Below are 27,414 nucleotides of genomic sequence, written 5' to 3'. Positions count from 1 at the left end.
ATATATATATTTGGTGGCATTAATGACATCACACAATGTGCAACATCTACTTCCAAAGCCTTTTTATCATCCTGGTCAGAAACTTCCTCCTCCAGCTCCTGAGGTCGCTTTCTATCTATGGATTCCCCTATTCTGGATGTTCTGTCGAAATCATGTCTCCTGTGTGGTCTTTTGTGACTGGCTTCATCCACTGACTGCAACATTTTCCAGGGTCACCAGTGTTGGAGTGAATGCTGGGGGTTTGCCCTTTTTTTTTTTTTTTTTTTTTTTTTGAGACAGCGTCTCCATATAGCCCCAGCTGTCCTGGAACTCACTATGTAGACCAGGCTGGCCTCGAACTAACAAAGATCCGCCTGCCTCTGCCTCCTAAGTGCTGGATTAAAGGCGAGCGCCACTATGCCCGCCCGGGTTTGCCCTGTCCGGGATTCCCTGCTGTTCTGCTGCTGGTACTTGGCTAATCTCTACATTTTGTCAGCCCTCCACTATGCTTGTTCTTAGAGACATGGGTTTGGAGAAAAGAAAGACTGAAACATCCCCTCTCCAAGATTTATGCATCACTCCCCTTCCAGTATTAGAAATTTCCCCCAAGTTGGAGACTGTCCTTTGATCCACCCCCCAGCCCAAGAATCTGCCTCTATAAACGTTCTCCCACAACTCCTGTCTCAACATCTCAAAAAAACTCGCCATTCTCTCTTTTTTTTTTTCCTGTCTTTTTGAGAAAGGGTCTCCCTGTAGCCCCAGCTGTTCTGGAACTCACTATGTAGACCTGGCCAGCCTTGAGCTCACAGAAATCCGCCTGCCTCTGCCTCCCAAGTGCTGGAATTAAAGGCTGCGCCACCACACCCGGCTACATTCTCATTTTTTTGTAAATTCATTCCAAGGCATTCCAATGAGTCAAAATTATTTTGTGATCTACAGAAAATAATTAAGTGGGATCTTCAGATAACTTATCAGGCCAGAGAGATGGGTGAGGCCTAGATGCCCATCCTCCCAGGGAGCGGGGTAGTTTCATTCTTTGTGTTCTTTGTCTACACTGTCCCTGTACACCACCGCCCAAGGGAGGCCGAGAAAACTGAACCACGTGGGAATTGGTCCCGAGTGTCTGCAGGTCTGAGAGCTCGAGCCGCTGTGCTCAAGGTCGCCAGCAGAGGACGCGCACTGTTCCCGAAACCTGCTCAGCGGGAGAAGTAAGCATGCGCTGGAATATGCGTTTTCCGGCAGTGTGGCGGAACAGCTTTATTACTTGACATCATTTTGCGACACCTCCGCGCAGTGCTCAGCAGTAGTGAGGTAGTCATGGCGTCGCCCTTCAGTGGGGTTCTACAGCTGACGGACCTGGATGACTTCATTGGGCCGTCTCAGGTGGGCTGGCTAAGGGTGCAGGAGGAGGGGCCGGGCCTGGCTGTGCTCAGTGGGAAATCTCTCCTCACCTGTGTGGTCTCCGGAGCAAGAGACCCGACCTGGGGGCCGGGCCTCAGGCAGTCTCGTTCTCTTATCAAGCGGGCAATTGAGGCCAGGGAGGACTGGGCAGCCCCATTACTGGTCCCCAAGATGTCCAGGAGTCACTTCCGGCCACTGTGGGAGTGTTTAGGGGTGGCAGGCAGGCAGGCTCACAGCACTCACAGCTTAGTGTAAAAAAAGCAAGGGGCAGTTGTCATGCCACTTTCACAATCACTGTCCCTTGTAGTGTCATGAGGCTGGTGATGCAGTCATGATTGCTACTGGACAGCCTCTGCACACCTGTGTGACACCCCTTTGGGCCCCTCTCCTGGGCCAGTTAATCTTAACGAACAGGGACCATGTTGAGGGGGTAGGTGGGTGGTCCACGTAGGCCACAACCATAGCTAATGATCTTAACCTTGCCCTGAAGAAGACAGTAGAGCTTGACCTTACACAGGACCCCAGGTACCCTTCTCTGGAAAGTTCTGCCATGACCACCTGTAGTAATCCCATACCTAAGGTGACCAAGAGAAAAACATAGGGCTGGCCTACCAAACAGGCAGGATGAACTAGGACTGTCTGTCTGGGATTGATCATTTTCTAGAAGGCCACCATGGTGGCAAGAGATTCAAAGGGAAGAGGCATCTCAATGGCAGGAGGCAAGAGGCATCTCAATGGCAGGAGATTCAAAGGGAAGAGGAATGATGTGAAGCTTTATCTATGTCAGTGGGTTGGAGGTGCCTTCCAGATTAAAGCATTCCTGCTGACCCTGACTTCCTCTCAGAGGACATTATCACTCTGGTTCACATGGTGACTGTGCTGCTATCTTAGGAAAGAAAGGGTTGTCTGGGTTTCTACAGACATTATCTCCCAGGTACAGTTAGCCCAACTCTTCATGCTGATCTGGATTAGCAGAGTGAATGATCTTGTTACCCTTGTCTGGTACAGAGCAGGATGGGCAGCCAGAGCACAGCATAGCTTCAGCTGCAGGAAGGTGGTGGAACGACCTCCATCCTAGAGTGTACAACTTGGGGCAGAGGCCAGCAGCCATCCATCCCTGAAGCTCAGCATCCTCAGGAGTTGCCTTCTCACAGAGCTTGATTTGGTGTCTCTTCTTGGTGTAGGAGTGCATCAAGCCTGTGAAGGTGGATAAGAAGCCAGGAAGTGGTATAGCCAAGATCCATATTGAAGATGACGGGAGTTACTTCCAAGTGAACTCAGTAAGGAAACAGAGGCTTCTTCGCTGGGTGTATTGGGGGGGGGGGTCTGAAACACCTCCTTTGCCTCACCCAGTCAGATCGGTAACTAAGTCTTTGTGCATCTCTCTAGTCCTCAGTTACTGGTCATATTCACTGACTATGGGGAGCTGGGGAGGGTGAGTGGGGGTGTCCAGGCTGAGTAGCCAGCTTGACCTCTTCTGCAGGGTAGTATAAAATGTTTTATTTCAGCCCCTTGAGCCCCTCCTTCCTCTAGTTAAATAAGGATTAGATCCTGATGTCTGCTAAAATTAATCCTGACTTCCTGCCCTTTACAGTCTTAATACTTAAAATCTCATGCACCACTTCACTAAGAAGTGATGCCCAACCACAGGAAGCTGGCTAGCCCTGAGGAGGAGAGGAGCTGTGGAATCAGGGAATAGATGTAGAGATGAATGAGGAAGAACAGAATCAAGCCATGACAGAGAAAGCTGTTGTCCATAATGGTGACCCCGTGGCACACCATGGCACCAGCTACAGCCCAGTGTTCTGGGAGGCCCTGGTTCTTACACGGGTCCCATGGTGGAGGGACCCAGGAAGGTACCCAGCACTACTGGGCTGTGCTGTTAGAGCAGTGACCTCCCCTGCACACTGCTGTAGCCCAGGCCTGTGAGCCTTTGGCCTCTTAGTGTGATTAACCTCGGTTTGAGCTTTGGAGTAAAGCACAGGCCCAGAGAACCAGCTGAAGGAACTTCCAACCCTCTGGCCTTACTCCTCTGGGCATAGTCTGGGCATCTGCAGTTAGCCTTGCTCTGGGTCAACTATTCCTTCATCTGTAGGGATGAGAGGCTGGGGCTGGTATCATTTTGTATGACAAGAACCACGAGAGTGTCCTAGAGGCCCTGATTTGAACACTATGGTGTTCTGCAGTAATTTAACAAAAGCCAGCCTTGTTCATGGGATGATAGTGTGCCACCTGAGTTTGTGCCAAGTCAGAACTCAATGTGGCTATGAACATCTGGGGTATATATAAGCATTTATGCAATGACTAATTTTAGAAACCTGAGTGTCAGGGCTGAGGATGGAGCTCAGTGGTAGTGTTTGCCTGACATTTGTAAGGCCCTGAGTTCAGTTCCCTGTAATGCAAATAATAATAATAATGAAAATTGAGGGGCTGGGGAGATGACTCAGCAGTTAAGAGCACTGGCTGTTCTTGCAGAAGACCTGGGTTCAAATCCCAGCACCCACATGTTGGCTAACAACCGTCCTTAACTCCAGTTCCAGGGGATTTGACACCCTCTTCTGATCTCTGCAGGCATTACATGAAACAGGTGCACCTACTTGCATGCAGGCAATACACTCATACACATTAAGTAAAAATAATTAAAAGATTTTGAGCTGGGCGTGGTGATGCACGCCTGTAGTCCCAGCACTTGGGAGGCAGAGGCAGGCAGATCTCTGTGAGTTCAAGGCCAGCCTGGTCTACATAGTGAGTTCCTGGACAGCTGGGGCTACAGGGAGACCCTGTCTCAAAAAGACCGAAAAAAAAAAGATTTTAAAAAAGGAAAGAAAATTGAGTGGCATATAAATGCAGTCAGTTCCTAGGCTAATTGGTGGTGGTATGAATGGAAGATAAAAGGCTACTTGGAGTTGGGTATGATGGTGCATACCTTTAGTCCCAGCACTCGGGAGGCAGAGGCAGGCAGATCTCTTGAGTTCAAGGCCAGCCTGGTCTCAATAGGGAGTTCCAGGCCAGCTGGGACTACAGGGAGACCCTGTCTCAAAAAGATCCCCCCCCCAAAAAAAGGCTACTTGGAATGCTTCCCCACACACACCCTCTACTCCAGATTTTGCTCCTCTGTAGGATGGAAAGACCCAGAAGCTGGAGAAGGCCAAGGTCTCCCTGAATGACTGCCTGGCATGCAGTGGCTGTGTCACCTCAGCAGAGACAGTACTTATCACTCAACAGAGTCACAAGGAGCTGCAGAAGGTTCTAAATGCTAATAAGGTAAGCAGTGTAGATCAGCCCCAGCAGCCTATGACATGCTTCATCAAGGACAGCTCACCTGATTCCCCTGTCTTCCAGTGACTCCTGCATCTTTAGGTCTCTCTTAGTGAGTCACTTGTCTCCCACACAAAATGTCATGCCTGGAGCTTTTGGTTCTGAAAGTACATGAACATGGCAGACTGTGGTAGAGAGCTGGTGGCATCTGGCCATGCAGGCTGACCACTGGGAGTCTGCAAAGCCTGTAGAGCCAGAGACTTTTATCCCTTTCTTTGCAGGTGGCAGCACCCGGTCAGCAGCAGCTGGTGGTCATTTCTATCTCACCCCAGTCCAGAGCATCACTGGCTGCCAAGTTTCAGCTGGATCCCTCAGACACTGCCAGGAAATTAACTTCATTCTTCAAAAAAATAGGTAGGCAGGGAACCTTGGGTAAATGAGGGTGGATGGTGTCAGGGCCTCTCCTGCCCCTAAGGCACATGTCACTTACCCTGAACTGAACAGTAGGAATGCTATCTGTAGTCTGATTTCAGCCTGAAGTTTCATTTTGATGGTTGATATTATGGCCTTCGAGAGATGCCACCAGAGCTCTGACTGCATGTTAGTGGACCATTTACCAGTTCCCTCGTTCTTTGGGGGGGCGGGGGTTGTTGTTATTGATGTTACTGTTTTGTTGCTGGGTTTTTTGTTTGTTTGTTTTTGAGACAGAATCTTGAGTAGACCAGACTGACCTTGAATCGATCCTCTTGCTTTCATCTAACAAGTGTTGGATTACAGGCATATGCCACCTTTGTTTTGTTTTTTAGGACAGGGTCTCACTTTGTAGCCCTGGCTGGCCTTGTCTTCATTGTGTAGTCCAGGCTAGTGTCAAACAATCTTCCTGCCTCAGTCTCCCTAGTACTGGAGTCACGGGTGTGTGCTACCACACTCAGCTTCAGTTACTGTTTGTTTGGGGTTTAAACATTTTTTTTACATTTATATTTTTAGTGTGTCTGCATGTACATGTATATGTGTGTGGAGTTCCGGGGATTTCACTCAGGTCATCAGGTTTGACAGCAAGCAACTTTATCTGCTAAACCATTTTGCTGGCTCCAGTTACTGTTTTTCAAACACATTGTCAGATCTCTGTTGGGTTCTAGTTCAGGTCAGCTTTGGCTGACCTCTGTGTCAGGAGCTGGAGTAGAGGAGGGTGTGGGTGTTTTGAGAACTCCCTGCTAAATTAGAATTCCAGTCCCAGAGAGACCAGCAACCCATCCTGGGGAAGTAGAGGGGCTAGGCATAGACATTCATGGGCCACTTCCATGGAATGCTTCTTCTGTTGGATGGTGTGGTACCCAATTGTCCATGACCAGGGGTCTCTTGGGAAACCTGTTGATAGGCAGGTCCCCTATGCTCTTATGTGGCCTATGTCCATTATGAGACCTGGCTTTCACTCTGGTACTAGGAGTCACCCTCAGTTCCTTGCATCCTATGTAAAACTAGTCTGGAGAAGGTAGTTCTGGTGGAGATGAGAGCCCAGAACTGTATTATCAGAGGAACAAGTCCCAGTCCTGGGCGTAAGTAAAGCACTAAGAGGGCAGTCTTCTACTGGGGTCCTGCAGGTCCTGAGTTTCAGCTTATGAGCTAGAGTAGGCAGACATAAGTCCACAATATCTTTCTGTGGCTGAGAGGTTCACTGAGACACATCTGCACAGTCTGTGCAGGGGTGTGGCAGTGTGGCCATGCAAGTAGCCTTAGGTAGCTGACGCACAGGGATGTGGTCATCAGGAGGCTCTTAGATAAGGGAGAGGTTTGTATACACCACAAGTTGGGGCTGCTGGTAGTGAAAGCAGCCAGGGGCATCGCCCAGCTAGTATGAAAGACTTAAGCACATTGAGAAGGGTGCCGAGGAACATACATTCTTAAGAATTCACTACAGGGAGCGATGCTTTGCAAGAAACAGATGTCACCAGTGGGGCTACTGGGCAGCCCTGGTATCTACACAACTCAGGTACAGGTGTTCTACCTGGTAAAACAGTACTTCCCCATGCTGTGGTGCCACAGGGCAGAGTGATTAACAGCCCTGCCCTGGGCAATATGATCATTTGCTGGAGCAGAGCCCAGCCCTGGAAAATGTACTTAGCTCCTGAGCAAAGCCCTGCCCTGGGCAGCATGATAAGCCACTGGGGCAGAGCCCTGCTCTTTGTCTTTGATCCACAGTGTTGCCCCACATTGGTCTACTCAGGATGGAGGTGTGCTGATGCTGGTTTCTGCTGTGGTTAAGACTAAAGTACATACATGCCTTCTACCACTTTCCAGGGGTGCACTTTGTCTTTGATACTACCTTTGCAAGGAACTTCAGCCTCTTAGAGAGCCAGCGAGAGTTTGTGCAGCGATTCCGAGGGCAGGCCAACTCCAAGGAGGCCTTGCCCATGCTAGCTTCTGCCTGCCCAGGTGCGCCCATGGCTGTATGGTGGTGTGAGATTCTATTTTAATTAAAATTAGGACTTGATGTGATACCAGAAGTATGACATGGGAGATGGGAATGATGTGGGGGAAGGGGTGGGTTGTCTACAGAGCAAGTTATAAATGTCAGCACCAAGGTGGTGCCTATGTCTAAGACTATCGCCTGCAGTCATCAGTTCCTATTGGTGATCACCTGGATGGCAGCTTTCCTCATGACAGCAATGACAAGGGAAATGCTTTAATGCCAGTCATTTCTTGTATGAGTTGGTCCACCCCCAGAATGTCATGTCACTGCCAAGTGGAGAGCAGCTGTTTGTGAGCCGCCCCCAGGCCTGCCCTGTGTGCACCCTTAGACCCGTTTGTTCCCATTGGCTCAGGCTGGATCTGCTATGCTGAGAAGACACATGGCAACTTCCTCCTCCCCTACATCAGCACAGCCCGGTCCCCACAGCAGGTCATGGGCTCCCTGGTCAAGGACTTCTTCGCCCAGCAGCAGGTAACAGTACTGAGTGTCTCCAGGCAGCATGCTAGGGAGTGACCAGAGTGAGCTAGGAGCCAGAAGGGCCTCCTGGTGAATCACTGAGCCCTTGCCTGTGGCCACAGCACCTTCTGAAGTTACCTAGGGACACTGAAGTTTGATGGTGGCTGCCAATGGAGTATGTTTGGCCTCATTGTCACTTCTCAGCTGGCCTGCTACTGCCTAGGTTGTGTCTTTTGCCAGTTACCAGGGGACCTAGTTCTGATAGAAAGGCACTTGTTACACCTAGAAGTGGCTAGGTTCCAGGTTAAGGGGGCAGGAGGCCACTGTCAGCCAAGGGCTAGGAGCACCCCCTACAGGCTGCTGGGTGAACAAGGCCACCCAATTCACATCCCACCTTAGGTCATTTCCAGTGAGCCACTAGACCCAATGTGAAGTCACCCAAATGGCAGGGGATGGGGCAGGGAGCTGACTGACACAGTACATGAAGCCATGAACACTAATATCAATCAGCCTTATGCATTCCCTCTGCATGCATACAGCCACACTTCCCTCAAGTTGTGTTGTCTCTACTGTGACCTGTTCTAAGTCAGTAAGAGCCTGTCTCCTCTACTGGAGCTGGCTGTTAGGGACACAGGAGAGGTGATGCACAGCTTTGGTCACATGCTGGCCAGCAGGCACAGGTAGCTGCTCAACTCATGCCTGGCAGCTACCTCATGCCTCACATTTCACAGTGAGGCCACTTCTGACCTGGGTTAGGCAGGACTCAATCTTCCATACTCTCTCTGTAGCATCTGACCCCTGATAAGGTCTACCACGTAACAGTGATGCCCTGCTATGACAAAAAGCTAGAAGCATCCAGACCTGACTTCTTCAACCAGGAGTACCAGACCCGTGACGTGGACTGTGTCCTCACAACAGGTGTGGTCACCATGTATAACCCTGCCCTCTGCTGCCTATAGGGCTTCATTGGAGCCAGGTTCTGGGGCCTGGTGGATAGCAAGTCCCTCCCAGGATCCTGTGGCCAGTGGAGTCCCAGTGGTACACCCTTGCTGGCTCTAAAATGACTTGAGGTGGGGCAGAGAGCAAGATTTCAAGTCCAATCCCTGTGGTTCATACCTTCATCCTGCTTCTTTATTATTTTTATGTGTATGAGTGTTATGCCTGCATGTAAATGCACCTATGTTGTGCGATGCCTGTGGAAATCAGAGGACGGCATCAGATCCCCTGGAACTGGAGTTACAGATGGTTATTAGCCACCATGTAGGTGCTGGGATTCGAACCTGGTCGTCTGCAAGAGCAGCCAGTGCTCTTAACCACTGAGCCATCTCTCCAGTCCCACCCCCCCACCCCACCCCCAACTTCACTCTACTTCTGAGTGACATGTCCTGTGTCCTACTTAAAAAGACGGGAAAATAAGCTATCTGAAAGGCTAAACAGCCTATCCTTGCACTAGCAGAGTAGCCTTCGCTCCCTTTACACTGCCTAGCAGAGTAGCCTTGGCTCCCTTTACACTGCTGCAGGCAGGGATTTGATGGCTCTCCCAAGGGTCTGCAGAGAATGGCTGGACCCACTTTCCTACCATAAGCTGGAGTGAACATGTAGGGCCCTCTGGGGACACATTTAGCTCAGCATTTTAAGGCCATCTAAAGCATGTACTATGGTTCCACTGCAGGAGAAGTCTTCAGGCTGCTGGAGGAAGAAGGAGTCTTGCTCTCAGAGCTGGAGCCAGTGCCCCTCGATGGCTTGTGAGTTGGTGGTGGGGACTAAGAACTTGCATTTGGGTTCAGATGCTGCCTGCATGGTAGAGTCATGCATCCCCTCTTCCCTACCTAGGCTGCTTTCTGGCTAACTCCAGGCCTCCCCATGGCCTGGCTTGGGCACAGGATTGGCTGAGTTTTCACTGTCAGAGCAGTGCCTGTCCTAGGAGCCATCTGAGCTCCCCAAGGGCACAAAAGTCCTTAGTGTTTGTGACTGCAAGAAATCTTGGCTGTATTAAACCCCAGCTTCCTGCACTGACTGGCCCCTTCCCCAGATCCAGTAGTATATCTGCTGAGGAACTCACCAGCCATCGGGGCGGGGGCTCAGGAGGCTACCTGGAGCATGTGTTCCGGCACGCGGCCCAAGAGCTCTTTGGAATCCATGTGACTGAGGTCACCTACCGACCTATGAGGTCAGCAGGGAAGACTAGTGTCAGGTAGGGTGGGCACTGAGGAGGTCTTAAGGGAAGACCCTGGAGCCCTTTGCACAAATAGGGTTCTTCTCACTGGTATGGGGTATGAGCAAATGGGTCAGAATAATTACCTGGGTCTTCCCAGCAGAGATCCTGAGCTAGGCCAGTAAATGCAAGGGCTAGCAAATGCCTGGCATGGATGTATGCCAAAGCTTTTGAGGGCAGGGCTTTGTCCCACCTTGCTGGGCCTCACAGATGCCCTTGGGAAAGGGACTCCCATAATTAGTTAAGGAGGCTGAGTATGGGTGAGGTCACCTACTGGGTCCATGGAAGCAAATTGTCCTCCCTCCTCCATCATTTCTCCCCTGCCTGCAAGCCAGGGAGGACAGAACCACCTGGTGGTGTTCTGACCCCAAGCAGGCTTCTGTAGCCAGGCAAGGGCAGTGTGCAATTGTATAAATCCAGTCTATGTCCCCAGGAACAAGGACTTACAAGAGGTGACACTGGAAAGGAATGGCCAAGTGTTACTGAACTTTGCTATGGTCTATGGCTTCCGCAACATCCAGAACCTTGTGCAGAAGCTGAAGCGAGACCGTTGTCCGTACCATTACGTGGAGGTCATGGCCTGCCCCTCAGGTATCCTAGCATAGCACAGGGGACTCTGCTGGGACAGTTAGGGCCACCTGCCACCAGTGGGAGGTAGGAGGGGGTGGATAGAAAGGGGGTGTGTCCTTTCCCCATATCCAGCGGTCAAGAGGCCAACCCTAGTCTCTCACCACCATGCCTATACCCTCTGCTCTACCACAGGCTGCTTGAATGGAGGGGGTCAGCTCAAGGCTCCAGATGTGCAAGGCAGGGAGCTCCTCCAGCAGGTGGAAAGACTGTACAGCATGGTAAAGGCTGAGGCACCTGAAGAAGCACTAGGGGTCCAGGAGCTATACCAGCACTGGCTGCAAGGCGAGAACTCAGAGCAGGCCAGCCGTCTGTTGCACACACAATACCATGCTGTGGAGAAGACCAACTCAGGCCTTGGCATCAGGTGGTAGGAGGCCTTGAGGGTCTGTGAGAACCCCAGGGGCCAGCACCAAGACTCCCAAGACCGTGGGGGTGTCAGCAGCAAAGCCCATGCACAGAAAGCCCTAGGGACCCCCAAAATTCAGGAAGAACTGCAAGGATATGCTGGATTCTGTGCTAAGTGGGGCACTGGCTATATGTGGGTCCTGGAAAATACATGGTCTGTGTACCTCTGGTCAAGAATGCAGCCCATAGACCTCTGGACAGTAATGTGGCCTGCAGCCTGTGCACCCCCAAATTCCACACTGGGCGCTGCAAGATGGGAGTATGGGCAGGGGCAGAGGTAGCCAAGGAGGTTAAAGGTTCAATGAGGTTCCAGAATCTCTTCCAATGGCCCAGGGCCATGGCACCTGCCCTGCACTCCTAGATGTGATGGCCCAAGTATAAGGGGTTCCAGTCACTCCTAGGAGTGCCTCATCACTGGTTTCTGGGGTTACCCCCATAAAGCAACAGTGCAGAGGGCCTGAGCTTGTCCTGCATCAGAACTGCCTAGTAGGGGCACCTGATCCTCTACAAGCTGAGTGTTTACAGTGACACCCAAAGCCATGGCCTTAGGGTCTTGGGCAGTCTTTTGGCACTGAGCTTATATGCTTCGAGAGCTCCACAGGTGGGTCTCATTAGCTTGTCTCTCAACCAGCTCACTGCTAATAAACAGGTCAGCACCTCAGGAAGCATCTACTGTGTATTCATGGCACTATGCTGGGCCTTTCAGAGTTTTATTCACCATTCTTAGCTCCCTGGACATGCACATCTCAGAGCCCCTAGAGAGGACCCATTTATCCACCTCCATGAACAACAGAGACAAGGGAGGCACCATTTGCTGGTTCTTCAAAGCTGGGTGGCCAGCTGGGCAGGACCTCAGAAGAAGGTTCTAGAGACCAGGGGTCCAGTCAGCCCAAGGTCAGGAGGAGGGGTGTATAGACAAGCAGGATTCCCACATAGCTCACTTTTGCTGGGGTGTGCTCAGGAGCCCCAACTGCAAGGCCAGGAGCGCCTGAGCCTGGGGCTGTGGTGGCTCCAAGGCAAGCTGGAAGCTTGCCCGCTCCCTGCAGAGAACCTCCAGGACCTGGGCTGGTGCCACCTGGCCTGTGAACTCACGAACTGGCTCCTCTCTGCAGGGAAGAGCATGCTGGGGAATTGCAGCATTGGTCAGCTGCCCATGGGAGTGGGGCACAACAGGGCAGTGGATGGCAAGAGGGCCCTTAACAAATGCCCTCCCCTGGCGCCAGGGACATTCAGCTCAATAAATGGTCCCTAGACACTCTTAACTACCCAAATGACTGCCAAAGAGGCCCCAAGGATACCAGGCTGGCCGAGACTGCTCCACAGGGAACCTCTGGCTGGCTGGCAGTGCACAGACTCTTGAGGCTGCCCTGATGGTGTGGTTCAGACTCCACCCACAGGAAGGTCCAAAACACAGGCCTACTCACGCCACCCTCAGGAAAGGGTTGTACAGAAGCTCCTCGCCCAGTGTTGAAGGCACAGTGGGCACATCATCATCATCTCTCTTCTGCAAAGAACATGGGTCCTCATCACAACTGGGCTTCTGACAGCCATAAGGAGCTTAACATAGATGGCAGAGTGGTCTGCAGCAGGGCAGCGCCAAGGCCCATCCAGCTGTGGCCCTAAGATTTATCACCCTGACTCCCCAGTGACTCCACTTTTGGATCTCCCAAATCCCAGGAAAAACACCTGCCCCGGGGCTGGAGAGATGGCTAGAGGTTAAGAACACTGGTTGTTCTTGCAGAAGACCCGGGTTTGAATCCCAGCACCCACATGGCAGCTAACAACTGTCCGTAACTCCAGTCCCAGGGGATCCAACAGCCTCTTCTGACCTCCTCAGGCATTGCACGACATAGGTGCACTTACCTACATACAGGCAATACATACATACACATAAAAATTATTAAAAAAAAAAAACTGCCCCACCCCCATTGCGGGGCCAGAAATGGCTATACCTGGGCCCAGAACAGCTTGGCTCGCACATGGTCGTTGCAGGGCTCCACTTTCTGTGCAAACTCGAGGTTATTCAGTGTGTGCTCATGGCCACAGAACACTTTCTGCAAGAAGGAGGCTCAGGTAAACAGCATTGCCCTAGGCCAAGGAAGGAGCAGGTACTCAGACCCCTAACCTAGCATCCAACACCATCTCTGAGAATAAGTACAGAAGTGCTGACTGTGTCAGGAAGAAGCCCAGTACCAAACAGGTGGACCCCACAAAAGGCCAAGGCTCTCTCACCGTCTGAGGTGGCAGGGTGCCCAGAGTTTTCATCAGGCTCTGGTACATCTGCTGGGCAGTGCCCTCCAAGTGCCAGCCGCAGCCTGCCACTGACAGGGCATCCCCTGGGGAGGAAGGAGGGTCAGAGGAGCACAGTAGGGTGGAGAGCACAGTGGAAGTGGGGTGGGTGGATGAGTCCAGGCTGCAAGGTACCAGAGAAGAGGGCTGGTGGGTCTGCACATTCATCCTCCCATAGGAAGTAGCTCATGTGGCCAGAAGTGTGGCCCGGTGTCAAGAGGCATTGCACATGGATGGCCCCAAACTGTGATGGTGAAGCAGGTGGGCCTATGAGGGCTGGTGGGTGGGCTCAGGGCCCTTCCCACCCGTCCTGGGTGCACCCTCACTTGCAGCTCCTCCCCATGTGCCAGCCTGCGGGTGAGTCCACAGATACGTTCATCTGCTCCCATGACCGCCAGTCCTGGCTGCAGCTGCACCAGCTCTGCATTTCCTCTTGCGTGGTCCCTGCAGAAGATACCTGATTACAACTGATTGCAGTGGGAGAGTCGGCCTTAGGCTCTGGCACTCACCTTTTGTACTTACCAGTGGTGATGCGTGGTCAGCACTGTGGTCAGAGACACCCCCTCACGGCCTGCAATCTCCAGCAACTGGAAAGGACAGGGTTGTAGTGACAAAGACGTCCAGGTGGGCCGCCCCATCCCATATTGGGGTGCTAAGTTTGGTGTGCCTAGCTCCTAAGGCAGGCCCATGACCCAGGATAGCACGGGGTAGAAAGATATTGGGTAGACAATTACTGAGCACCTGGCATGTAAGAGCTCAGTTAAGGCACCAAATGAAGGGTACCACGGACATCAAAGGCAGCCTTAACCTCAGGGAATTCAAAAGATAATACAGGAATTCTGAATGTCAAATGACATCAGCGATTAGGGGCTCCGGTCTTCTTCAGCCAGAGTGGTCAGGAGTCCGTTGGTGGCACCCCCTGTCTGCCCTCACCCTCTTGGGCACGGCCACATCTACAGCCACAGCCTCCCGCGTGTGCTCCTCGATGACCAGGTACATGTAGTTGTCTTCAAGCACCGGGATGACTTTGACCTTCATGGTCTCGAATCTCAGCTATCCCGCTCCGCCTCCAGAAAAGGGCTCCCAGCCTAGTGAACCCCTTTCCTGAGTTGCGCGGGGCGGGTCAGCCACACAGACAGACAGACAGACAGACAGACAGACACACACACACACACACACACACACACACACTGGGAACAGGTGGCACCCCCTGTCTGCCCTCACCCTCTTGGGCACGGCCACATCTACAGCCACAGCCTCCCGCGTGTGCTCCTCGATGACCAGGTACATGTAGTTGTCTTCAAGCACCGGGATGACTTTGACCTTCATGGTCTCGAATCTCAGCTATCCCGCTCCGCCTCCAGAAAAGGGCTCCCAGCCTAGTGAACCCCTTTCCTGAGTTGCGCGGGGCGGGTCAGCCACACAGACAGACAGACAGACAGACAGACAGACACACACACACACACACACACACACACACATTGGAAGCACAAAGGAAAGATTTGCTCTCTGCCCAAGAACTCCCCAGAGAACCCATTCCAGGACCCAGCGGGCCCTGGCCCCGCCCACCCAAGAACCTGCCCCGCAAGGCGACTTAGCCTTCCCCAATGAGCCCATCTGCGGCTTCCTTCTAGCTCCGCCCCTAGTCCCGGTAGGCCACGCCTTCCTCAGCAGGCCCCGCCCCTTCGCCGTATTGGGACCCCTCCCCCCAGACCTGGGTCAGCCCTGTTTCCGGCCTTCCCTGTCACCCCTTGCCTCCTGCCGTCCTGAAGAACACACGGACAGACAGCAGCGAGCCTCTGGCCGCTGGTCTTGTGTACTGGGCAGAGCACGGAGCTCTGCCGGCCGCTGCTCACGGCCCCCAACGGGAACCTGAGCGGAGTGGGGACAGGACAGGCGGCAGCAAGGAGTGCGCGTGCGCACGAGGGAGCTCGCGCTCTTAGCCGGCAGGGCGCAGTGCGCATGTTCTGATCCAGCGCCAGGCCAGGGTAGCAGCGCAGCCGTCTATGAGCTAAGCTCGCGAGGTCCGCTGTCCCTGATTGCCTACCTACTCAGGCGGAGAGTGGTGGAGTGTGTCCCGGTGGTTCTGTCTGTCTTAGTTTGGCTGCCACAGAAGGTGTCTAATGAGTTGCAAATCCATAGGGGAGGGGAGGGCATCCCATATAAGGACAACAGTGCTGCAACTTCAGGCAAGGTATTGTCATGCACTTATGGATCCATCTGGCTGAGGTGCCTGTTAGTATTTCTCAAATGAGGACATGGGGGGCAGGATGGAGTGAATGCCACACATCAAAGGAGCTGAGCATTCTCTCCTTCTTCCTGCCCACTGAATTGCCCTGCCCTAGTGGGCAGGATGGGACGTCTCTAAGGTCAACAGAGGCCTTGGCAACACTGGCACCACTTCCAGCAACAGCTATCCAGCAGGCCACCATCAAACAAACCAGGGGGCAATGCAACACCAGTCTCCCAAGGAACCAGATTTCCTGTCCCCTATGGAGTATGTGGCAGCCCCAGGCCCCAGGCTAGGGGTCCCACTTCAAGCCACAGAGAATGTGAGTCCCCTCAGGACATTACTGCTGCCCTGGGGTCCAATTCCTTCCTTTTTTTCATAGGCTAGGAGGGATGAGGTCCTTGAATCCTGGTTTCTGCCCAGGGAAGAGGCTACCCTGGTTTGGGAGGGCTGGGGTGACTCCATGAGAGTGGGGCCTACAACTCCAGCGGGGGACCTAGCTGGATAAGGGGTGGTGGTGTTCCCTAGGTTGTTCCAGGAGCTGAGGACTGGCTACCAAGAATTTCTGGGGACCCAACCTGGGCCACCAGCCTGGAGACAGAGCTTCTATCAGATTTGAAGCTGAATGAGGAACAGAGGCTGCAGGTGGAAGTGGGGTCCTAGGGTGCTGGTAGGAGCAGAGAGTATGAGGCTACACAGGCAGCATCTCTCACTCTGGCCACCTATAGATCTCCAAGGAACTAGTTGACCTTCAGATTGCAAACCATCACCTGCGAGAGCAGCACGAGGCTGAAGTCTTTGAGCTAAAAAGGGAGGTGAGCAGCTGAACAAGCCCATGTATGTCAGCTTGAGTGCATGTGGGAACAGGGTGCATATCTAGAACAAGCACCATAAGGGGTCCAGGTGTCTGGGAGTATACACATATTCCATGTCTGTGGGCTTCTGCCTGTCCCTTGTGTAGTGTGTCCCTGTATGTATACAAGGTGAATGCCTGCTTTCTTCAGGTGGCCCAGAAGACAGATATACCTGCTTGCCCTTGGTGCCCACAGGTTCTTCAGCTGGAGAGCCGAGTGCTGGAGCTGGAGCTACATGGAAATGGTACCAGCCAGAGGCACAGAATCCAAAAAGAGACCAACCCGGGGTGCCACCATATACCACAAGAATTCGGTAGAGAAGCTCAAAGGCCTGAATATGCCAGCCAGCAAAGACTCCAGGTTACCATGAGCACATGGAGATCTGGGCTGGGTGATCCTAGTGGAGGCTCCATAGTGGCCAGTGAGACAGGCATCTGCTCCCCACTTCTCAACCCTCCCTCCCTTCTCTTCTGTCCATGAAGGTGCAGTTCAAGAATGTCCAGCCCCCTGAGCCTGAGCAGCTGAAGCTGGGGAGCAATGTGAGTGCACAATAACCTAGCATAGGGATCTACCCTCCTGGGATGGGAATTGGGGGTTCCAGAGCTTGGGGTCTCATATAGCCAGCCCTTGTGCACCCTACAGCCATCTGGAGGCCAGCAGCAGCTGCAGGAAGAAGTGAAATGGGTTCTGGAGCATCACAGAGCTAGGCAGCAGGCACTGGAGACACAAGTGTGAGTTGCTGCCTCGAGTAGGGCCCGGCAGAGCCCAGTGGTCAAAACAGTCCTTCTTAAGGGGCTGATGGAGTACCTCACCCTGGCCTGGCTGAACCTGTACTGTGTCCACAGGGAAGCCCTGGGCCAGAAGTTGCAGGGAGCCCGAGAGGAAGCCAGGACAGCTGGTCAGAGACTGGCTGCACAAGCCATGGTAAGGGCCTATCCACCCTATGTGTTTCAAGATCCAGTGGGTGGGAGTCCCACAGGCAAAGCAGGAGCTCCTCATATACCCTCAGGTGCTGTCTACCTGCCAGGGTCAGCTCCGACAGGCTGAGGCTGAAAATGCTCAGCTGCAGCTACAGCTGAAGAAGCTGAATGAGGAGTATGCTGTGCGACTGCAGCACTACGCCAAAAAGACAGTGGTGAGCACCTACTGAGGCCCTGTGGTGGGCAGAAAAGGCCTCTAAGGCTTGGGGAGTACAAGCCTGGCCTGGGTGTACTGGACATACAGCTACAGGGAGACTTTGTGGTCCCAGTCCACTGTACAGACCATTGGGATAAGAGGTAAGGTTGGGCCCAACCAAGTGCCACCCTGTCCAACTCCAGCCCAGTGCCATAGCCTGGCTGCCTGAATTGGTCCAAACAGGACCCCAACCTTAGCCCTGCCCCACCCTGCCTTCCTTCAGGAGACTACCACTGACACAGACCAGGCAGCCCTTCGGATGTACCTGGAGGCCACTCTGCAAGACATTCGGTTAGCACACCGCAGCCGAGAGCAACAGTTGGCCCAGGCTGCCAGGACATATCGAAAGCGCCTGGCAGATCTGAGCCGGAGGCAGGAGTTGTTGCTAACCACCTGCAGGTGGGCCCGCCCTAACCCAGGCACTGGGAGTGGAGTGGCCCCATGTCACCTGCATTGTGGCTTAGTGTTGCTGCAGGAGCAGCCTTAGGCACAAGCAGACCACCAACAGGGTACATGGCCCTGCCAGGGCCACTTTTGCAACAGCTGCTGACCTGGAGCCACTGTCCATGCACTGGGCCACCGAACTCTGCCACTTGTGGGAGGATGAGGTAATGCTGGAACCCCCAGCCTGTCTGCCTTAGGGTCCAGAGATGGACTCACCCCAAGCTCAGAGCCTTTGAGCAGTTGACCTTGTTCAGTCAACCAAGTGATCCCCACCATGCACCATGTACTTTTACAGCATAGTCAACATGGGACCTTGCTCGTGTGCCCAGAGAAGGAACCTGGAGGAGCCTCCAAGAGGGAAAAGTCACAGCCACTGTGAGTGCCTTCCTGTGGGTATGGAGGAAACCTAGAGGTCAGGCGGAGGGAAGCAGAAGTTATACAGCCTTCACTCATTTCAGCAACGGTTGCTGCTGGGTGAGATTCTGCCATCCCTATTCTGGGGTCTCTCAGTTTGTGTGAGGGATATTGACAATCATAGAAAAGTGGCTGCCTTGCTAAGCATGTGGTAGTAAGGCTTGGAGGATGGGTAAAGATGGGGTGGGAGCTGATAACCAGGCCAGCTCTGGCTTTGGGCTTCCACCTACACAGTGGGCAGGCTCTTGTTGGAATACCTCACAGAGTTTGAAGATGCCTGGTAGACCAGGGTCACAGCTGGCCAGAGAGTTCTCCATGCACAGATGCTCCAGGGCCCCAGACAGTGCCATGCTGCCCTAAAACCACCCATCAGGTATTATACCTGCTTTAGAGACCTTCCCCTTCTGCTCTTCCCTCACAGGGCCTTGGACACTGCATCCTGGGCCCAGATCCAGCAGAAGTTGCAGGACTTCTCCCAAGATACCCAGGTAGTGGGCAAGGTATGGCAGGGAGCCCTTCCTATACCCTGCCCTTGCTCATAGCTCATGCTTCCTCCAGGCCAAACTGGAACGCGAGCGAGCATGGTTGCTGGTCCGGGCCACCATGGCTGAGCAGCAGCTTTCTGAGCTACAGGAGTATGTGGATCAGCACCTGGGCAGGTGGGCTAGATATGTTCTCAGGGCCCTGATATGGGTAGGAGGGAAGAAAGCCCTCAGCCAGACAGGTGATTTATCTGATGGTGACTTGTCTGGTCATTCCAAGCAGGTATAAGCAGGAAATCCTGAAGCTGAGGAAACTGATAGGTACAGGGAACCCCTGGAAAGTAGAAGTCATGCCTTCCTCCAAGCCCAGGCACCCAAGGACTCAGAGCCGCTAGCTGGTCTTCTAGAGAGCACAAAGCAAACTTTTTCACAGTCAGCATGGAACCCTCTGCACACCCCATCATGTGGAGTCATACCCCAACAAATAAGAGTCAAGATAGAACCCAGTCTTTATTGTATCCAGTCAACCAGCCTATGAAACAGGGGCCTTGGGGATGGAAGACTCTGGGATGACCTTAATGGGTACCCCCTAAGAAGATATATTTTGCTCAGCACCATGGACATCATAGGCCCAGACTCGGTCCAGGCCCTCACCCACCACAGCCACAGGCTTCCAGGTAGGAAGGGGGAAGCGTCCAGATACCACACGGGCCCCTGCAGGCAGCTCTACTTGAAGCTTGTTCTCCAGCAGTGGGAGCTGTAGGAGAGGGCAAGAGAGAGTAGGTTATGGGAACAGGTAAGAGAAGGTTGCCCCACCCAGCTTGTCCAGGCCCAGCACCTATCCTAGGCCTCAGAGCGGCCACTATCCAAGAGTGTGGCCCCCACCTCCCAGCCGGACAATCCTAGACTCACCACACTGGGTGCCAAGAATACAGACACATTGTGACAGTCCTTGAGGCTCACCTGTGGGAAATGGGGATGAAGGCAGAAGGATCAGAAGTTCAAGGTTAGCCTAGGCTACTTAGTGAGGTTAAGGCAAGCCTGAGACCGTCTTCAAATTAAAACAAACAAACAAAAAAAACAACTAAGTTTCCAGGGATACCTTCCAGAGATCTTTTCGATGGTAGCAGACACTCCTAGCACAGCCAGCCCTCCAGGCATGCAGCCGGGCAAGTCCCACAAGCCACGGGTTCAGCTCATAGCCCACAGCCGGACGGAGACCACACCTGTGAGCTGCCAGCACCTATGGGAGCTGAGAGTGTAGAACCTGGATTCGGGGGAGGGGTGCCCGCTGGAGGGTCAACGAATAGAAAGACACAGGCCTTACTATCCTGCCATCACCAGAGCCTAAATCCACCATTTTTCCAGGGCGTCCTCGCAACAGCGACAACACGTGTTCAACTTGCCGTGCATTCGCACCTATGTAGGGCACCTGGATAAAGAATTTGGTGGGCTGAGGCTAGAGTTCATTAGCTACCCCATAGGTCCAGTCTGAAGCACCAGGTGGGGGGCAATACGTGCCTCCTGGACGTCCTTCCTTGGGTATATACTTAAACAACACTCAGAGCAGGTACCAACCCATAGCCCTGCCCACAGCTTCAGCTGCATTCCCCCTCCCGTCACACAAGGGTCCTGCCCATACCGGCACTGCCTCCGTACATCAACCCCAGCTCCAAGTAGCCTTTGGTCGTGCCCACAGGCCCAGATCCTGCACCATATTGGTCCCGCCTCTGTGCACACCGTGGTCCCCCCAGGTTAGGTCCTGCACCAGTATTGATCCCACCCCTCCTCAGGATCCGCCTGTAGCCTTGATCTCACCCCATAACCCACCTCCAGTCTAGGCTCCGCCCACCCATCCAAGTCCCGCACCATTTTTGGTCTTGCTTAGCCCCAGCCTCCCTTGCACTTATGCACTGCTCCATGCCGCACCTGCAACCGCAGAGGCACACGGCGGAAACCAGGCTGCAACAGCAGCGCCCACACGGCGTAGGCAGCCAACCCCGAACCCGCTGCCACCTGCAACAGCTCCGGCATGCCCAGCCGCCGCTCCTGCAGGTCAGTCAACGCCTCGGTAGGGTCGTCGTGCTCCATGGCTGCAGAACACGAGGATCAGGGTCGTCCAGTTCCAAGGGCCCCTGCCTGGAGCTGGAGAAAGCTGCCCTCCTCCTCACTGCCCCGGGCCTGAGCCCTGTTCCGTCCGCCCTGTGCTTACTGAGGCCGCGGTGGCGACCGCAGATGTCCGGGTGGAGACGGATAATAGATTCCGGAAGTGGCTTGGAGCCCGCGCAACCTGTCCGTCGCTCATTCTTCTCCGCCCAGCCTCGCCTGGACTGTCACGCGGGTTCCGTGAGGACGGTGCCTGGCGTCGCGATGGCCCGGGCGATTGGCGACCCTCACGGGGTTTGCTGCTCCGCCTGGGTGCGCCACCCAAGGCCTATGGTAGTCGGCCTTGTGAGTCCACTCTGCCAACAACTATCTAGGGCCAGTCTTAGCTCTCTCCCAGGGAAACAGTAGGCTCCACCCTCAATGGAGCCCAGGAGACAGGTGTAACTGCCAGGGAACTGGCAGCGAGGGGTTCATCAGGAGCTCACGGCCCCGGGTTAGGGCCAGGGCTACTATGACCATGGAAGTCACTCGTGCGAATTCCACTGACCAGGACTTCCCGGAAACCCACCAAAAACCCAGAAGCAGCCCCAAGGAGGGTGCCCTTCCAGACCCTCAACAGGGAGGACAATTAGGAGGGAAAAAGAATATGCTGGGTTCTGAAGGAGAGGAGGGGAGAAGGGGCTCTACAAGAAAGCATTAGCTCTGCAGGAGACAGATGTTGGCTCTCTAGTGAGGTGGGAGGGAGCCGGATGTGAAAGGCTGGGCAGGCTGGGCAGGCGCTGGCAGCTGGCCCAGCTTGGGGTGGAAGGCAGCCCAGGAGCCATGGAAATCTCCCTTCGGAAATAAAAAAAGGGTTGAGGGACTCCTAGTAAAGCCCTGGGTGAAGACAGCTAGAACTGGGCACTGACTATCCAAGCCAAATGTCCATGAATGTCTGTTCCTCAAGCCCTGGCCTAGTCCTCCTCAGCCATCCATGGCCCAACCCAGAATCCCTAGCAGTGATGGTGACTTTCAAAGTGAGCATTGCCACCCTATCTCCCAGGTGCAGAGTACCTTCCTCCAAAACAGCCTGAAGGACAGGTGTCCCAAGGCAGCAGGAAAGCATGTGTGTTCTTCAGGAAGAGTCTGCCATCCAGCTCAGAATGTTCAGTTACCTGGGGAACTGTAACTGGGCCCTCCCACATATTGCACTCTAGGGAGGATTGCTTGGGCACACCTATTCTTGTCTGTTGCTCCTAACATTATTCTCAGGACCCAGAAGAGCACTTAGAAGGCTCTGGCAACTTCACCTGAAACTGGCACTCAACACCAAGCATTCTGCTCCTCAGCTGCTAGGGCTCTACCCATGTGTTTTCACATACTTAGAAGTGACTCTGGCCCACACAAGGCCCTAGGCCAGTTTCTGTGGTTCCAGTTCACGTGCTCACACAGACCATTTCCCTTGCTGTCTCCCCTCCCATTTCTTGGGCCTTGATCACTTGTGCCCTAAGGTAACCATGAAGCCACTGGCCCAATTTCCCCTACCTCCACCCCAAGATATACCTTGGAGCATAGAGGGCTTCTGTGGCCCTGTAGCCACAGCCTTTTATGCTTTTTCTGGGCCTTATGCACAGAGCACCAGTTGAAAGCAAGAGCTTTGTCGAGGAGAGTGTGAGCAGGAGGGTCAGATGGGGCAGATGAGTAGAGGCCAGGGCAGCTACCCAGTGTTCGTGGCTCTGTGGACTGAGAGGTGGTCTATAGCCACCATTAAGTGTTGCCTAGAGGAGAAGTAGTGGGAACAGGTCTCAGGGTTGGCTGTAGGGAGGTGACCAGGGAATCAAAGCAGGTCCAAAAAGGAAGAGTGCTGCTGTTCAGCCTTGGTGGGAAAACATTTCTCAGGGACCTGTCTGGACAAAGGCTAAACCTCCCCCACAGGTCTCCCTCCTGCTCTGGTTCTGTGATGTTGGAGTGGGGAAGGGAATGGAATCAAGGAGTGATCCAGGCTGCAAAGAGAAATGTGAGGGCTTGGGCCCTTAGCACTCCATGGAGCTTGGGATGAGAAGTATCAGGAAGCCATCACAGGGGCAGATAGTGGGAGAAAATGGTGCTGCCTGCTCTCACCCTCATCATTCCACCCCCAAGCAGGCAGTCTAAGTAAAAAGAGCGTGCCCACCTCCCCACCACCACCACACAGGTAACTTAAGACACCTTCCTAGGAACATTTCCAGATAGTTGTACCGCCTATGCAGGGTGTGGCACCTACCAGATACCCTCATTGCACAGTCTAGAGCAAGGAACCATGTATCTACACAACTTTGTCTCTCTCCCAGCCTATTTACTGCCCAAAGGATGAACTCTATTGGGCCTGGTGATGGATCAAATGCCTGAAAGGGAGGGTAAGGCAAAGATAGAAAAAGATTTCTGAACTCCACCCTCAGCACTGAAACTGAGGCAGTTTCCCAGGAGCCATGAGGTTGAGGTGACAGGAATCTGCTTGGCTGGGGCCTGAGAAACCTAGTGCACACCTCACTCAGGGGCTTTCAGGCCTCGGGCTTTGTCTGTCCAGAGCCTTGCTAGCCCTTTATGCAATAGAGAGGCCCAGAAGGAAGGCAGGAATAACAACAATAGGGCCAGTGGCGGGAAACAGTCCTTAGACACCCCATTGTGTACCCCTCCTGCCGGAAACGGACAAGCAGGATCCCACAGTGGAGACCCCACACCCTGCAGGCGCCTTGCCATGTCTGGATGCTTAGCACGTCGCAGGGGCCTCCGGACAGAGGGGCCCATTCTTCCCCAAGGGCGGGACTGGGCCAAGGATGACTCTATGGCTCACGACCATGGAAAGGACTGGCACACTGCCAGAGTACAGCACTCCTCCCTAACTGGCCTAGCTCAGAACTGGAAGTGGTGTCCGCCTGCCTGCCCCACCTAAGGGACCCAATTGGCCCAACTTGTGAGAATTATAGCATTTTTTCCTGCCACTCTGAACCCCAATTCTTGGCCCTGCAATTAGAGGAAAACAGTAGTCCTCTGGTCAGCGGGCAGCAGGACAGGAAGACTAAGGGGTGAGAGAGCATAAGAGGGAAGAGCAAGTGAAGTGAGGCAGGTGCAGGACTGGGTATGTCACAGAAGACCAAGTCTACAGTGGTTGGTGTGATACAGTTCTTATTATCTGAGGTATCCTATCACCTCAGCTGTGGGCACCAAGATGTCATCTGGGCCATTCCCTTCCCACCCACCCTCCTATCACCACTCCCTAGCACCCTGCTCCCAGGTTGCTCAGTCCAGCATCACCTCACATGGGTTGAGGTGGGCTGTGTGGGCAGCTGTATAGACACGACTGAACTCCTGGAAGCGAGGGGCACAGCCCAGCCAGGCCTCCCCAAAGCGACTCCAGCCCATGAAGAGGAAGGAGCCTGGGCCAGGACGCACACCACAGCGCAATAGGGTGTGAATGGAGGCCTGGCTCTGGCCCTCCGAGCCTCACCCACTCACCTGGAACAGTGGCAGTGGCTGGCGGATGACACGGATGGCGGTCACGGTGATGACGGACTCCTGCAGGTCGATGTCCTGGGTGACTCCATGGACGGTCCCATGAATCACAAAGTCACAAGCAGCCAGAAGGAGCTCGGCATCGCCGCAGGGCCTTCGGGCACCATCCACACCAAGACCTTGGGCCTGGGGAGGCCTTTCGGGACGCCGGGCCTCACGCAGCTCAAAGCCGAAGGCGGCAACTCGGCGGCTGATGTCGCGGTGCGGTGTCGCCTGCAAGATTTAATTTTTTTTTTTTTTTTTTTTTTTGGTGTGATACAGTTCTTATTTAGTACCCTATCACTTCAGCTGTGGGCACCAAGATGTCATCTGGGCCATTCCCTTCCCACCCACCCTCCTATCACCACTCCCTAGCACCCTGCTCCCAGGTTGCTCAGTCCAGCATCACCTCACATGGGTTGAGGTGGGCTGTGTGGGCAGCTGTATAGACACGACTGAACTCCTGGAAGCGAGGGGCACAGCCCAGCCAGGCCTCCCCAAAGCGACTCCAGCCCATGAAGAGGAAGGAGCCTGGGCCAGGACGCACACCACAGCGCAATAGGGTGTGAATGGAGGCCTGGCTCTGGCCCTCCGAGCCTTCTATCTGGAATAGTGGCAGTGTCTGGCGGATGACACGGGTGGTAGTCACAGTGATGATGGACTCCTGCAAGTCCATGTCATGGGTGACTCCATGGATGGTCCCATGAATCACTATGAGAAAACATGGTGGTCAATGGTGGGCATTTGAGAATGTGGGGCAAACCCTGGGTTCTCCCACAACAGAGATACTCACTAAAGTCACTGGTGCAAGCAGCCAGAAGGAGCTCAGCATCGCTGCAGGGCCTGCAGGCACCTGGCATGGAAGGGAAGCCATCAGCCAGGCCTTGTGCTCTCTCAGCGCAAGCCCACAACTCCCAGCAGAAGGGGGTGTGGAACCTAGCCCTTCTTCCAGAAATCACACAGCCTAAAGATACCAAGAGTCATGGTGCACCCTGCAGGCACATGCCTACTGATGAGCTCTCCAGTGCCTCATGCAAATTCTGGCATGCCCACCTCATAAACCCATGCCAACACCAGGGAACCGTCTGTGACCTCCAGAGTGCTCTTCCAGGCCCAGCTGGTGTGGCAGAACATTTTGATAGGCTCTGGTTCTGGGGTTCCCAGCTAGGGCAGAACAGTTAGAGCATCATTCCCTGCAGGGTCAGATGGCAAGCTCCAGAAGAGCGAAGCACTGGGCCTGGTGCCCTGCAGGGAGGCAGGGCAGGCGTTTCCATGGTGACAAAGAGGCACACTGGACTTTTGTTGGTTGGGCTGGGGGGAGGGGAGGGAGGTCACTGCTAGGCCAGGGAACCCTGGATAGCTTTGGCCAGAGGCTTTGATTCTGCCCCAGTCATCCCCTCCCCCAAACCTTCAGGGATCAGAGGCCCAAGGCTGCCCTGCCTGGCCTCTTCTGATTCGACCCCATCGTGCTCTTTCCATGAAATGAGCTCTGAGGAGGAGGAGGGTAAAAGGGAAGAGCATTCCCAACCCACCTCCTTCTGACCTGGTGGCCACTATCCTCTCCACCTGAGGATGGACCCTCTGTACAGTGGGGTAACAAAGCTCCATTCCCATCAGGCTTGAACAGGAAGCCACTTTGTGACATATACCCTTTCCAGCCAGTCTATAGTCACTCACCATCTACACCAAGACCTTGGGCCTGGGGAGGCATTTCAGGACGCCGGTCCTCACGCAGCTCAAAGCGGAAGGCGGCAACTCGGCGGCTGATGTCGCGGTGCGGTGTCGCCTGCAAGAAGAGAGCCCGGCGCTCCCGGGGACCCCAGCGCACGCAGCGGCCCCCGACCAGGTCTGGGCCCTCCGCCAGCAGCAACTCTAAGGTACCGCCCATCCGTTCGGTGAAGACCTGGGCACCCGCGAAGGGCCTCCCTGGGCGCAGACAGGCGATGCTGGGCCGCGTGCCCAGGTCGGGGCCGCTCAGGGTCAGGCGCAGCGCCCCAGCTGGGTACAGCCACTCTATCGCACCCTCAGCACAGGCCAGAGTCAGCTGCCCCACGCTGCCGGGCTCCTGGGTCAAGCCGCTGGAGACAGGATGGTAGCTCTGAGACCGGCAGCCGGTGTCCCTAGCCCGCGCATTCCTCCCCCCACCCCCCCGCAGCCACCAACACCTGCGTCCACTTCGTGGCATAGGACGCTGAGATCTGTGCTTCCTCAGTTCCCGGGAGGAGGGTACCCCCAGTCCAAGAAGAGGGCGACACCACCCCGCAACCCCTCCTTGGGGTGTACCTGCCCCTCCAGCTGCAGCGGTCCTCGGAGTAGCCGGCCCGCGTCGACAGAGCTAGGAGTCCACAGCACAGAGCGCAGATAAGCGCTGCCGCCCTCATGGCTCGGGGACGCGCCGGGGCTTCGGGTTGTGGTCTCCGGCTGCTGCCCCGGGCGGGTCGGGGCTGCAGCGGGAGCAGCCCCGGGCGCCGCCGGCGCGTCCCCACAGCCTGCGACCCCTTGGCTCTGCGCGTACTGGGCCCTGAGAGTGGGAGGCGGGGCTTCTACTCGCCGACCAATCGCCACCCGCCCCAGAACTTTCTGCCAATCGTAGCGGCCTCGTGGGGGCGGGGTGGGTTAAAGGCGGGAGCAGGGTTCAGGGCCCGGTGGGAGTGCGTCAGCCCACCGGGTCTCCACATCCCAGGAGCCCTTGGTGGAGTGGGTAGGGACTTCTGTCCCCTGGACTCTGGGGACGGAAAGGGGCACTCGCCTCTTGTGGCCCCTCCTTGGGCCTCAGTAACCAGAGGGATTGGCCTTTTCTAAGAGAGGGACCAGAGTCACCAGCCAACATCCCAACATTGGTACTCCTCTGCTGGTACCCCAGGGAAGTGGAATCAGAACCCTAGTTCCCAGAAGGGAAGCCGCAGATGATGCTGACTAGCCTGGGCCTGGGCCTTGGAGCTGGACCAAGCCTTGAGTTTGGGGAAGAGGATAAACACTGGCTAGCTCTGTAAGGAGCAGAATGGGCAGGGTGGACCTTCCTTCTGCAGCATGCTTTCTCAGACCGTTCTGCACCCACCATGGTTGTTAAATGAATTGAACACCATGAAGAATGA

General features: G+C 54.5%; 5 protein-coding genes across 15 annotated transcripts; 2 read left to right on the top strand and 3 right to left on the bottom strand.

Moving 5' to 3' along the window:
• The first annotated feature begins 1,221 nt into the window (after window positions 1-1,221).
• On the top strand, window positions 1,222-11,475 carry Ciao3 (cytosolic iron-sulfur assembly component 3). Of its 3 annotated transcripts, XM_008856142.3 has the most exons (11): window positions 1,227-1,362; window positions 2,565-2,660; window positions 4,501-4,644; window positions 4,920-5,052; window positions 6,937-7,071; window positions 7,461-7,579; window positions 8,353-8,482; window positions 9,237-9,309; window positions 9,597-9,734; window positions 10,213-10,370; window positions 10,542-11,475. In XM_008856142.3, the coding sequence occupies exons 1-11, from the start codon at window positions 1,297-1,299 to the stop codon at window positions 10,778-10,780; spliced, it is 1,431 nt and encodes a 476-aa protein (XP_008854364.1). In that variant the 5' UTR covers window positions 1,227-1,296; the 3' UTR covers window positions 10,781-11,475. The 3 variants fall into 3 exon arrangements, with proteins under 3 accessions (XP_029413597.1, XP_008854365.1, XP_008854364.1); XM_029557737.1 differs by lacking the exon at window positions 6,937-7,071 and having other exon boundaries at window positions 1,222-1,362; XM_008856143.3 differs by lacking the exon at window positions 9,597-9,734 and having other exon boundaries at window positions 1,226-1,362.
• Haghl (hydroxyacylglutathione hydrolase like) lies at window positions 1,370-15,012 on the bottom strand. Of its 5 annotated transcripts, none has more exons than XR_003847501.1 (9): window positions 14,037-14,268; window positions 13,626-13,690; window positions 13,430-13,547; window positions 13,239-13,347; window positions 13,047-13,150; window positions 12,767-12,868; window positions 12,239-12,318; window positions 2,374-2,577; window positions 1,370-1,625 (listed from the first exon to the last, which is right to left on the bottom strand). XR_003847501.1 is itself a non-coding variant. In XM_008856146.3 (9 exons), the coding sequence occupies exons 2-9, from the start codon at window positions 14,430-14,432 to the stop codon at window positions 11,752-11,754; spliced, it is 852 nt and encodes a 283-aa protein (XP_008854368.1). In that variant the 5' UTR covers window positions 14,433-14,498; window positions 14,818-15,012; the 3' UTR covers window positions 11,593-11,751. The 5 variants fall into 5 exon arrangements, 4 of the variants coding, with proteins under 4 accessions (XP_008854368.1, XP_008854370.1, XP_029413598.1 ...); XM_008856146.3 differs by lacking the exons at window positions 1,370-1,625; window positions 2,374-2,577; window positions 14,037-14,268 and adding exons at window positions 11,593-11,920; window positions 14,328-14,498; window positions 14,818-15,012; XM_008856148.3 differs by lacking the exons at window positions 1,370-1,625; window positions 2,374-2,577; window positions 14,037-14,268 and adding exons at window positions 11,593-11,920; window positions 14,328-14,482; window positions 14,818-15,012.
• Window positions 15,013-15,553: 541 nt separating this feature from the next.
• Window positions 15,554-19,176, top strand: Ccdc78 (coiled-coil domain containing 78). Its single transcript, XM_017795109.1, has 14 exons — window positions 15,554-15,655; window positions 15,862-15,978; window positions 16,062-16,148; window positions 16,383-16,547; window positions 16,670-16,726; window positions 16,830-16,918; window positions 17,033-17,111; window positions 17,197-17,322; window positions 17,587-17,762; window positions 17,890-17,971; window positions 18,103-18,182; window positions 18,643-18,709; window positions 18,780-18,880; window positions 18,987-19,176. The coding sequence occupies exons 1-14, from the start codon at window positions 15,554-15,556 to the stop codon at window positions 19,096-19,098; spliced, it is 1,440 nt and encodes a 479-aa protein (XP_017650598.1). The 3' UTR covers window positions 19,099-19,176.
• An 18-nt stretch (window positions 19,177-19,194) lies between these two features.
• Window positions 19,195-21,850, bottom strand: Fam173a (family with sequence similarity 173 member A). 4 transcript variants are annotated; one of them, XM_017795142.2, is made up of 6 exons: window positions 20,916-21,798; window positions 20,633-20,796; window positions 20,031-20,135; window positions 19,806-19,946; window positions 19,616-19,666; window positions 19,195-19,460 (listed from the first exon to the last, which is right to left on the bottom strand). In XM_017795142.2, exons 2-6 carry the CDS (start codon window positions 20,792-20,794, stop codon window positions 19,293-19,295), a joined length of 627 nt encoding a protein of 208 aa, XP_017650631.1. In that variant the 5' UTR covers window positions 20,795-20,796; window positions 20,916-21,798; the 3' UTR covers window positions 19,195-19,292. The 4 variants fall into 4 exon arrangements, with proteins under 4 accessions (XP_017650631.1, XP_008854361.2, XP_029413601.1 ...); XM_008856139.3 differs by having other exon boundaries at window positions 20,633-21,796; XM_029557741.1 differs by lacking the exons at window positions 20,633-20,796; window positions 20,916-21,798 and adding an exon at window positions 20,346-20,573.
• Window positions 21,851-23,916: 2,066 nt separating this feature from the next.
• Metrn (meteorin, glial cell differentiation regulator) lies at window positions 23,917-26,834 on the bottom strand. 2 transcript variants are annotated; one of them, XM_008856141.3, is made up of 5 exons: window positions 26,603-26,834; window positions 25,997-26,397; window positions 25,113-25,172; window positions 24,917-25,030; window positions 23,917-24,270 (listed from the first exon to the last, which is right to left on the bottom strand). In XM_008856141.3, the coding sequence occupies exons 1-5, from the start codon at window positions 26,698-26,700 to the stop codon at window positions 24,068-24,070; spliced, it is 876 nt and encodes a 291-aa protein (XP_008854363.1). In that variant the 5' UTR covers window positions 26,701-26,834; the 3' UTR covers window positions 23,917-24,067. The 2 variants fall into 2 exon arrangements, with proteins under 2 accessions (XP_008854363.1, XP_008854362.1); XM_008856140.3 differs by lacking the exon at window positions 23,917-24,270 and having other exon boundaries at window positions 24,567-25,030; window positions 26,603-26,832.
• Between the last annotated feature and the right edge of the window lie 580 nt (window positions 26,835-27,414).

Source organism: Nannospalax galili, unplaced genomic scaffold (genome assembly GCF_000622305.1).
Source record: "Nannospalax galili isolate Female #2095 unplaced genomic scaffold, S.galili_v1.0 scaffold668, whole genome shotgun sequence".
Lineage (NCBI taxonomy): Eukaryota > Metazoa > Chordata > Mammalia > Rodentia > Spalacidae > Nannospalax > Nannospalax galili.
This window is presented reverse-complemented; position numbering and strand designations above follow the sequence as displayed.